Below are 12,211 nucleotides of genomic sequence, written 5' to 3'. Positions count from 1 at the left end.
GTGACTACGTGTCAGATTTTTGTGTGGGTGTCAAAGGATGTATTACCACCTAAGGGTGTCTATGTATCATTACTCTATATATTTATAGAGTAATGATACATAGACACCCTTAGGTGGCAATACATCCTTTGACACCCACACAAAAATCTGACACGTAGTCACGTGGACCCCACACAAGCACACTTTCTCTTTTCTCTTCCTAATACATGGAATGTACAAGGGTGTATGAGAATAAAGGGTGTCTATGTATCATTACTCTATAATAAATTATACGATTTCCATAATCTTTAAGGAATTATCAAAATGGATGTAAGGAATTATACGGTTTATATATCCGACCCTTTAATAAAATATGGGCCAAATTATATTAATTTTATGACTATATGTACTTATCAACTTATCAATTATCATTTACGATATTTTTTTTTTTATTCAAAAAAATCTTTTAAAATTTTGGGTTTTATTTTGATTCTTTAAGAGTAGGTTAAATTTGAATTCATTTGTCGAAATGACACGCATCTATCAATTTAGTTTGATATTGGTAGAAAAGATGTTAATAATAGTAAAAAGGACTATTCCTTAAAAAAAAAATAGTAAAAAGGACTAGTCTCCTAAGATTGAAACATTTTATTAAAATGACACTCATCAATCAATTTAACGTGACATTTTTAATAAACGATTTATTGAAATGCCGCTCATCTATCGTTGGCTGAATTTGGGAGTTATCATTTTCTTTGATATAAATTTGATTAAATTTAGCGTGATATTAGCGTCATTTCAATAAATCATTTATTAAAAATAGTACGTTAAATTGATAGATGGACGTCATTTCAATAAATGATTTTTTTAGCATAGTGGGGGTCATTGCATGAAGAAAAAAATTGAAGGCTAAAATCGTGCATTTGTGATACTTCAAAGGAGGAAAATGCAATTAAGTCTTAATATTATTTTCAAAAATTATTTTTGTGACTATATTCTTCCTTTAAGAGCCTATAAAGTTGATGCACGCACAAATAAATCACATAAATAAATCCCATTTATGGAGCAAACGTTGTATGGAGGAAAAGGAAGTGTGGTATAGAGACTTTGGGCATTTCGTCTCAATCTCTTATACCTAACTAAACTTCCATACCGATATATAACCATATGTGGGATATATTTAAATATGAAAAGCAAACATGCTCTTTTTAATTTCCTTGTCTATAAATACACAATCACCCCCCTCCTAAGTTCCATACCTCGATACATAGCTTTTGCTAAATATATATATTCTCATCAAACAATTATTATTCTTCACCTTTCAAAGTACATCTATATATATTTCTCAATATAGTATAATAATACAAAGGGAAGAAATTAACTATAATGGCCCTCCTAAGACATTTCCTCCTCTCATTCACTATCGTCATCATTTCATTTGTTGCTTGCAATAGCAACTTGCAAGAGGACCCACTTATTACTACATACGTTGATGATTCACCTTCCTACGATGATAGTGATACATTATTATTCAAGAACATGATAGAGCAAAACACAAATGATGTTTTGTGCTTAGACCAATTTGGTGTCTCTTCACGTTCACTTAAAATTGTTAATGTTAGAGATTATGGAGCTAAAGGGGATGGTCATACGGATGACACACAGGTATAATAAACTCTTAATATATAGCTTAAAAATCAAAATATATACGAACTATTGATAAATTTCATATTTAATATTTTGTATGCCCATACGATACTAATTTGGTTTTCTATTAACATCAATGATTTTCTAAAAAAATAACTTAAATTTTCCTATAATTGGACATATAATAATATTCAGGCATTCAAGAAGGCTTGGGAAGTAGTATGTTCGTCAGGGCAATCAGTTTTAGTGGCACCTCAAGATTATAATTATCTACTCAAACCAATCAGATTCTCTGGTCCTTGCAAATCTAACATATCAGTTCAGGTTAGCTACATTATATATTAAGCTAGTGATTAATTAACTAATTAGTTCTTCCTTTTTTAAGCTCCATATTTTTAAGTAAATTATAATCTCAAAAAGTAACTTTTTTCAAAAATTTATTTGTAAGATATCTGGAAGTCTTGAAGCATCAGATAATCCATCAGATTACAGTGAAGATCAAAGACATTGGCTTGTATTTGTGGAAGTTCAACAACTATTAGTTAATGGTGGTGGAACCATCGATGGAAAAGGAAACATATGGTGGGAAAACTCATGCAAAAGGAACAAAAAGAAAGTAAGATATCACAAATAACGTCCCAATATTTTAATCAAGTCAATTATGAATCAATGAATCTATATAATAATCATATTCAAATTAATTATGACCAACCTTTTTATGAATCTTCTTTCTTTTTGCAGCCTTGCAAGGATGCTCCAACGGTATGTATACATAGCTCTACCTAAAAAAAAATCAACAATTTAATATGTTTAGTCAAATCTCAATCGTTAAATTTAAATTGAACATTGGTTTAACGACTATGAGTTGACTATTCAGATTAAATTGTTACGGATTTCATAATCAAGGATTTTAATTGGATATACTTGTTAATTAACTAAATTTATTTTTGTAGGCTCTAACATTTGATAGTTGCAAGGACTTAATAGTTGAGGATTTGACAATACAAAATGCGCAACAAATTCACGTTTCATTCCAGGATTCGACTAATGTTAAAGCTTCTGGTCTCAAAGTGTCATCACCAGGGAATAGTCCTAACACCGACGGAATTCATATCACCAATACCCAAAACATCAAAATCTCTAGCTCTATCATAGGAACTGGTATATTAATAATATTTAAACATCTAAAAAATTAAGATTAGGAATGAAATTCATATGTTTTTAAGACAAATTAAATTTATATATGTATACTCATAATTAGTTCATTTGATTTTCCTGTAATTTGTTTCAGGTGACGATTGTATATCAATTGTAGATGGATCTAGTAACGTAGAAGCCACAGACATTACTTGCGGACCAGGCCATGGCATCAGGTAGTTAATTACTTGAGTGAATTTCAAGTTTTATTTTTGTAATTTATATCAGTTTTATTATATTGTTGTATTATTTGCAATGATTTATATATCTCAGTATTGGAAGTTTGGGGGCTGGAAAATCCAAGGACTTTGTTTCTGGAGTGTTAGTGAATGGAGCTAAGATTTCTGGAACTACAAATGGAGTTAGAATTAAGACATGGCCGGTAATTTTAAACTTTTAATTTAGTCCACTCCTTCTAATTTATTTATTTATTTTTTTTGAAATTCAAACATCTTCATTAGATAATAGAAGAGTTACAATCAATACTAGTTGTACTAACAGGAAAGGCATATCCATTCCAAGACTTACAACCATATTTGCATAGCATAGCCAACAAGCCTATGTGCTAAAACATTTAAAACTCTAAAAATATACATAATAGACACACTGTTGGATAATATGAGCATTATGAAGTCTAGGAACAGCTGCAATGGATTGCTGCCCCTGTTGTTTGATTAAACTCAACAACAAAATCAATCGCAACATTAGTAACATCAGGGGGGAAAGTGTTAATCAGTTTGAACACCATTTGGTTCCTGTAAAACCAATTTTTCCACAAAATAGTGCAAAATAACTGTGAGCCTAGATTCAGTGGCGGAGCCCTTCATGGGCTGGGGTGGGCCACGGTCCACCTGGAAAAATTAAAAAATCAACGATTATAGATCTATTTTGCGACATTTTATGCAATTTTGTATCGGTTTTATGTTTTGGTTGATCCAAATTCCTGCAAAGTGGTGTAGTGGTCCACCCAAAAATTTAAATAATTCAATTATAGGTCTATTTTGCGAGATTTTATACAATTTTATGTCGGTTTTAGGTTTCGGTTGATCCAAATTCCCGCAAATTGGTGTAGTGGTCCACCCGAAAAATTTAAATAATTCAATTATAGGTCTAATTTGTGAGACTTTAAACAATTTTTCAATAGTTAATTTTAGTGGCCCACCCTGACATTTTTTTCTGGCTCCGCCACTGCCTAGATTGTCCTTCTTTCCTAACCAACTTAAAAGCCAGCTACTAAGAGAGGATTGTAAAGGGACATGGATTCCAAGGCTAGATGAGAACCAAACTAGCTTAGCAAAATTGCATCCCATAAAGAGATGATGTTTCAGTTTCAGAATTACACATAGGACACAGAGGTTCAATTTTAATCCCTTTCTTACACAAGTTCCCTCTAGTGGGTAAAATATTTTGGGACAACCTCCAAATAAAGTTCTTTACTTTATTCGGGAGATTTACACGCCAAATTTCTTTCCACAGCTTCTCACGGGCATCATGTGATACACCCGGAAGTCCATTCCTTCTGTCATCGCCTAGCATGTGATAAGCTGAACGCACAGAGTAATTCCCATGCTTTTCCCCAACCCATATCAACGTATCTTTAGGGAGCCTGCAAGATAAGGGAATGTTTACAATGAGCCTTGCCTCGAAAGGATTGAAAATGGAGAATATCAAATCTCTATTGCACTATTTGGTGTCTTAATCAATAAGAGCGCTAACATATGCACCCTGCTGGAGTACATTAGTCTGACTCCGAACTCTTGAAGTGCCTCTGTTTGAAAGCCAATTGTCCTGCCATATTTTTACTTTCTCCCCATTCCCAATTCTCCATTTGCTTCCTTTTTCAATTACATCTTTAGCACTCATGATACTCCTCCAAGCATAGCTAGGTGAGAAACCCATCTTTGCCTCCATAAAACTTCCATGAGGGTGATACCGGCTTTTAAAGACTTTCCCCATGAGCATATTCTCTCCTGTTAGGAGCCTCCAACAATGTTTCCCAAGAAATGCTTTGTTGAAATCACTAAATCCTCGGAAACCCATCCCGCCTTTGTTCTTAGCCTTGGACAATTGCTCCCAACTCATCCAATGAAATTTCCGTTCTCCCTCTTTTGCTCCCCACTAGAATTTGGACAATAAACCTTCAATCTCATTACAACAGCCTTCTTGTAATTTGTAGCAACTCATAATATAGCTCGGAATGGCTTGTGCAACAACTTTGATCAGAACCTCTTTCCCTGCTCTTGACGGGATTTTTTCCTTCCATCCCTTCAGCCTTTTCCAGACACGGTCAATAACAAAGGAGAAAATTTCCTTCTTGGATCTACCAAACACCACATGAAGGCCTAGGTATTTAGTATGGGACATCACAGTCTTTACATTCATCTTGTTACAAATCATTTCTTTTTCCTCTTCACGCACATTTCGACTAAATGATGCCTCAGACTTATCCAAATTGACGACTTGTCCAGAAGCCATCTGATAAGACTTAAGAACCTGCAAGATTGTCTCAACTTCTACTACATTCGCACGAGCAAATAACAAACTATCGTCAGCAAATAACAGATGTGAGATTATGGGCGCCTTTCTAGCTACTTTGATGCCATGGATCTTTTTTATCTTAGCTTCTTTTGACAGCAAACCTGACAATACATCAACACATAAAATAAACAGGTAAGGGGAAAGGGGGTCCCCTTGTCGGAGGCCCCTTTCAGGGGAGATTGGTTTGCTGGGCTGGCCATTGATCAAAATTTGATAGGAAACAGATGAGATACACCGTATTACAAGACCAACAAAGGCCTCGGGGAATCCCATAGCATGCAACATTCCACGTACAAAATTCCACTCAGTTCTGTCATATGCCTTTGACATATCTAATTTAAGAGCCATTGTTCCTTTCTTCTTCTTTTTCATCCAATGGAAGCATTCCATAGCGATAAGTGCATTATCAGTGATCAATCTTCCTTTAACAAAGGCACTTTGCTCTTCATCTATTATTTCCGGTAAAATTTTCTTCAACCTATTCGCAATGGTCTTTGGTACTATTTTCATCGCAACATTACAAAGGCTGATTGGTCTTAAATCCTTTGGGGATGTTGGGTTCTTGCATTTTGGTATGAGAGCTATAAAAGTCTTATTCATATCTTCTGGGCTTCTACCGTTATTTAGAATCTCTAAAGCATAATTCAGAACTGCCCCACCTACTAATCTATCATCCACTAATAATGATCATTTAAAATAAGTGTATGTTTGGTATCACAGTGAGTATGTGTGCGGTTTATCATTTCATAAACAAAAACTTATGTTTACACATTTTTCAATTACTTTTTTCAACGTAAAAGTCAAACTCTTCAAATTTGGGCTTTCATGTTTTCACATGTTTGAGGCATTTGGCCGCATATCCAAACAGTCACTGAGTTTGTTAAAATCATGTTAAGTCATCGTGATTTTGTAAAAAATTAAAGAGTGTGGTTTTAACAAAATCACAATGATTCGATGTGAATCAACAAATCCCTCAAGATGTCAAACATGCATTAGGCTTATCAAAATCTAATTAATCGAGTTCAATTTTGCTCCATTTACTTTGTTGCATTTATTCTCAATTTATAAGAGACATAGACATAAATGATAGTTTAGTGGGATCCTCTAGTGTGATCCACTAAATCAATAAAATATTTCCCGTGTCTATCGCTGTCATGAATTGACAATAAGGGGGGTGTACTCAATTGAGATTTTTCAGGATTTTAAATGATTTTTTGGTTATAAAAAAATCGTGAGGTATTCAATCAAGATTTTAAAAGATTAGAAATAATTCCAGTGGTATTCAATTAAGATTTCAGGCATTTTTAAGGAGTCCAACAAAATCTGATGGTATTAAATCAAGATTTTTCTCAACTTAAAAATTGTCCTTTGTTATTCAAAAATGTATAGATTTTAATGGATTCCTTGATATAATGGATTTTGTGAGACTTTTTAGTTGAAAATTTTAAAACTAACAATCTCATATAAAGACCTGAGATTTCTTAAGACTCTTTTTATTTCCATTATTTATATGTTCTTTCTTTTCTCCCACTTCACAACATACGTTACTATTGAGTGTTGATATCCTCATTTCACTTTTTTGTTTTTCTTTGAGAGTCTTTATATCTTGGGTTCTTTTTTTTTTTTTTTTCCAGATTCTAATTTTGTGGTTTTCGTCATAGTTTATTTTATTTGTCGTCGTAATTCACATTATTATTTTTTTACTCATGATCACGTTACTGCATGTTTTTTTTTTTTTTTTCAGTTCTTCCTAAGACTTTTTGTATTAATTTTATTTTTATCATGTAAATTTTTGATTTTTTTATGCAAATATTAGATTTTTCAGTTCTTCCTAAGACTTTTTGAATTTTTTAGTTCAATAGAGGCATCCATTCTTGTAATTTTGAATTTTTTTCTAAAATTTAATAGAGTGATTTCAAATCTTAGGAATTTTCATAAAGTACTTTCAAATCTTTAAAAGTCTTTGAGTTAAAATTCCTCAAAATCTCAAAAAATCTTGAAAGTTAATGCATTCTTACACAATCTTTTAAAATCTTCATGACTTTTTTATCAAAATAGTCTTTTAAAATCTCAATTTAATACACCCTACTAAATGAAGCAAAGTAAATAGAGCAAAACATAACTCTAATTAAACACAATAATAGCGTTGGACCAATAGATGGAGGAAACATTCACTAGTACATACACTTTGAGAGCATGAAATGAAAGTAAGATTATGAAAATTGAATTCTTTATTGATCATAGGCCTAACTTACTCCCCTTTATTACTAATAGTACCTACCTTCCTATACAAATAAGACATAAATTTTATTTGGTCTTACGGTGATTAAATACAGGGAGGTTCAGGAAGTGCTAGCAACATCAAATTTCAGAACATTGAAATGGACAATGTGACCAACCCCATTATAATTAACCAGAATTACTGTGACAAGAAAAAAAAACCATGTAAAAAAATGGTAAATTATTTTTCACAACTCTTCCTATATAATATATATACACTACAAGTACACTATACTTATTTATTTATTTTGATGATTTTGTGTTGTTTATGCAGGACTCTGCAGTCCAAATTAGTAATGTGTTGTACCAGAATATAACAGGCAAAAGTGCTTCTGATGTAGCTGTAAAGTTTGATTGCAGTGAGAAATTTCCATGCAAGGAGATAAAAATGCAAAACATACTCTTAATATGTGAAGAAGGAGAACCTGCTAAGGCTTTATGCAACAATGTTCAATTGTCTTACATAGGAAATGTTAACCCACGCTGCAACTCACAGAAATATACAAATTAAGGTCTCTCTACATGATGTATATAATATGATCCATACAAAAATGCAATTAGTTCATCATTGTAGATATGTGTTTATACAATGTAAGGTGATACCCAATTGAACATTAATTTGTAGTGAGTCATGTCATTCTTTAAACATGAATGTAATAAACTGATATTGCCATTACTTGTCACATGTTTCAGATTGTTGTAAGGCTTTGAATTCATTGTACGTAGGAAACTCTTACTGTTACATATATGTAAACAAAAGGTTTACCTATTAATCTCAATAATACATTTTATTAAAAAGTCTGGTATATGTCTTGTAAGCACAACTAAATTGGTAGCTCTAACGACAATATTTTGTAGGAGTCGATGTTCGAACCACAGACCCTTTACTTCTTCACATTTAAAAAATGCGAACTTTACCCACTAAATTCCCTAAAAAAAAAATTACTTGGTAGTAATTAGCTACGGTGAATGATGGTGAAATTTCTAAGTGAGAAAAGTGACCTTAACAAGATTTGAACACCAGATATTTTAAGACAAAATTACCAATGTAAAATATGTGTGTGACAAAGTATATATTTAACTATCTCTCGGTATTTATGATATGTTTAAATTGACTTATTTAAAGTTATCTAATGACATATACACTTGTGGAAGAGTTTATAGAAAAAGTATAGGAAATGTACATAAGCCATATCAAGGGCGGACCTACAATATAGTGACACCTTGGATTTTTTTTATAATTACACTAGTATCCCTATGTTATTTCTATTTTGCAAACCATGATATTTTTTTCATTTACAGTATGCACCGGAAGTCTATCGTTGTGCGCCTCAATTGAATTTGGATTTGCACGGATGCTTTATTTATTAATTGATGTGACAACGTATTATTGGATGAATGTATAAAACAATTGTACGTTGATCATACATTCTAATTAAATTTTTAATATGTATAATTTCATTTAAAGTTCGGTTAGAAAATAAGTAAACTCTGGCCAATAATTATTTCATCCAGAATCGAACTCAGATTGTCCTAAACAATTCTTGGTTTTATATATCTGAACCTTTGATAAAATATAGGCTAAATTATCTTCTTACTTTTTTTTACAATTTTTTTTTAATCATTGAAGTTATTTTTGGGTTTATTTTGATTTGATTTTTTTTTCCTACCATTTTTAATCTCGTAAATTACAAAAATAAAACACGTTGTTGATCCTTTAATTTTTTTCTGTTTCATTTTAGTGTTTTAAGTTTTAAATATTAGACATTTTAGTTTCTTAAAGTTACAAATTTTAACACGAGAAATGATATATGTACAACCATTTTGTAACAACTTTTGTGACAACTTTCTCTCTCTCATACTTACATTATATTTTTACTTTATCTCTCTATTGCTTTGATTTTCGTGTCAATATATGATTTTCTTTGTAAAAAGATGGTTGTCCATGTAGTTTGTCAATCACATTGATGTTCAAATAACATTGTTCCTTTAACACACATGAATCCTTTTTATCAGTCTTTGCACTTTCTAATTATAGTCCTGATATTTAGACACCCCCCACGTGGAATAATTTAATTTAGAGAAATGTTAGGAACACTCTATTTCTAACACTACCTTAGTCTCAAAAATCAAATAAAGTTGATGTATTTAGTTAAAAATTTGAATCAAATACATCAATTTTGTTTGTTTGTTTTTTTTTTTTTTTTGCATATATTTGAGACCAAATGGAGTACTACATTCATCCATTACAAGATTCACTACAAGAAAAGTGTGTTCAAATTTTTTAATTTTGTTTTACTTTGAAGTTCCAATTAATTTAATATCTTCCATTTTCTATATGATATTAATGAATACACCAATACTTGATCATTTTTTTTGTCAAATAGCTTAGTCGCTAGAAATTCACAATTTTAAGATGAATAAGTGGAGTGTTCGGTATTCGAACTCCGACCCATACATATAATATCCTTATCAACTGAGTCAAGTTCACGAAAACTGATCAGAATATATTTAGTACAAGTTTAATTTTTTCTTCTTCTTTCTTTTATACATTTGTATAAAATATTGCAATAAATTACTTAATATGGAGCCCTTATTTATTATTATTTTTTTTTTATCACTGTCCAATGTATTCTTACGCAGTGCTTTTGTTTTGATGATAAGAGTTATCGGAGGACGAATCAACAATTAAGATTACGGTTCACAATTTTTTTTTTTTAAGGAAGATTACGGGCCACAAAGTTAAAAGTATAATTTATTAAAGAAAAATAAATTTTTAAATGCACAACATATGTAAGAAAATTAAGAAATTATAAGATATATTTAAAGTTCAAATCTATATATACAAACTAAAAAGAAATTTTAAGAATTTAAGATATTGAACCTGAGAATGAGCAACAAAGAAAGAAAATATGAAACAAATAAAATGCAAATATAGAAGGATGTGTTCACAATAAAATCACGAGTAGTGAATTGTTGGTAGTGATTGAGAATGTGCAAACAAAATTACAGACGATAATTTAAAATTCTAAGCAAAATTGCAAGGAGGGATCCTAAATTGATATTCTAGTTAATGCGATTATGGTTCTTGTATAAATTATAGACAAAACTTCATTTTCTTATTCGATTTTAAAGATTTAGGTTAAGGATTAATACAACTAAACCTAAAAACTTAAATGTTTAAGACTCACATTCGAAAAAAATAAAAAACAATTATAATACATCATATAAAGTTCACACGAATAAATATAGAGATGAAAATATATAATACATACTAATATAATTATATTTTATAAAAATGTACGGTGACAATGGTCTCAGCTGGTCCATCTTCTAGCTCTCATACTGTATTAAAATATAGAGTTGATGTTCCAAAAATTTGTGTATTATGCAAGTCTTATCTTATTTTTTTAGGGGAAGTCTAATGTATGATTCTTTTTTCGCAAAATTATGTTACTATTATTTTAGATTGTTCATTTAAGTTGTTTTTTCCCCTTCAAATTGACCATTTATATTACATTATATTTGCACCTTCAGCTTTTGAATTTGAAATTGAGATTTAAAAGAAGAAAATAAAAGGAGGAACCTGACATGTCTACGAAGGTTATCAGAATATTAAAATACCTCACATACTTTTTTTTTTTGGTTCGACCTCACATACTCTTTATTAATGGAATTTGTTAAAACTGAAATCATTGCGAGATAAGGTTTCTCAGAGTACAAGGAAACTAAGGGGAAAGGGACACTTGAAATATGGAGTTCGGTCACGAGATAATTCAAGTTAGGTCAAAAATTGTTTTATTTATGAATCTATCCCTTGCGCATATATGCATTTATTTTATTTTTTTACTAAAAATAAATGAATTCATTCTTGGTAGAGTATATCAATATAATACAAATTCGTAAAAAATAAAAAGGATGAATTTGTGAACAACCTCACAACATCCATGTTAATAGCATAAAATGACAAAGTACAAAAACCTACACATATAACCATATTCAAGTCTCCAGAATACTATGTCTCCGAATCTGCAACGTTGACGACGCCAAAGCCATTGATTGGATCCGCACTGAATCAAAGCTGATATGACAATCTAAGTCGAACAAATATCTGAACCAAACAAAAAAGACAAACAACGTCACACTAAGACGACGAAATCACGAAAGGAAAAACGAAATAAATGTGAAAATCACTAAGAGAAAAACAAGTTAGAGGGGTGATTTTGGGTTAAAAAAAATTACCCCAAATCAACCCTCTTTAATGGATGAAGGAGAAGAAATTAGGGTTATGGTGACGGCTCACAACTAGTGTTCTCGTGACGACTCGCATATATACATGTATATACATATATACATGTATTTTAATAAATAAAAAATGGTACAATGTATTTATTTTATCAAGTAGTGTAGTGGCTATAAATCAATCCTTTGAGGTGAATCAATGGAGATTCAGGGTTCGAACTCTAACCTATCCATACCACAATGCTCCTGTCTATTGAATTTATGCTCGCGAAGACTGTTACCATGTATTTTAATAATTAATATTAATATATTATGCTCATGGAGACCG

The 12,211-nt window shown here is 31.2% G+C and overlaps 1 protein-coding gene across 1 annotated transcript; it reads left to right on the top strand.

Moving 5' to 3' along the window:
* Positions 1 to 1,044: 1,044 nt before the first annotated feature.
* On the top strand, positions 1,045 to 8,317 carry LOC25499040 (polygalacturonase). The gene is made up of 9 exons (XM_013594175.3): positions 1,045 to 1,644; positions 1,822 to 1,950; positions 2,075 to 2,242; positions 2,368 to 2,388; positions 2,580 to 2,787; positions 2,918 to 2,999; positions 3,097 to 3,205; positions 7,698 to 7,817; positions 7,916 to 8,317. Exons 1-9 carry the CDS (start codon positions 1,366 to 1,368, stop codon positions 8,150 to 8,152), a joined length of 1,353 nt encoding a protein of 450 aa, XP_013449629.1. The 5' UTR covers positions 1,045 to 1,365; the 3' UTR covers positions 8,153 to 8,317.
* The last annotated feature ends 3,894 nt before the right edge of the window (positions 8,318 to 12,211 follow it).

The sequence above is a fragment of the Medicago truncatula genome, chromosome 7 (assembly GCF_003473485.1).
Source record: "Medicago truncatula cultivar Jemalong A17 chromosome 7, MtrunA17r5.0-ANR, whole genome shotgun sequence".
Taxonomy (NCBI): Eukaryota; Viridiplantae; Streptophyta; class Magnoliopsida; order Fabales; family Fabaceae; genus Medicago; species Medicago truncatula.
This window is presented reverse-complemented; position numbering and strand designations above follow the sequence as displayed.

Coding starts and splice junctions, on each gene's coding strand:
- LOC25499040 (XM_013594175.3), top strand. CDS start 1,366: ATGGCCCTCCTAAGACATTTCCTCCTCTCATTCACTATCGTCATCATT. Junction 3,000..3,096: donor GGACCAGGCCATGGCATCAG/GTAGTTAATTAC, acceptor TATATATCTCAG/TATTGGAAGTTTGGGGGCTG. Junction 7,818..7,915: donor AAAAACCATGTAAAAAAATG/GTAAATTATTTT, acceptor TTGTTTATGCAG/GACTCTGCAGTCCAAATTAG.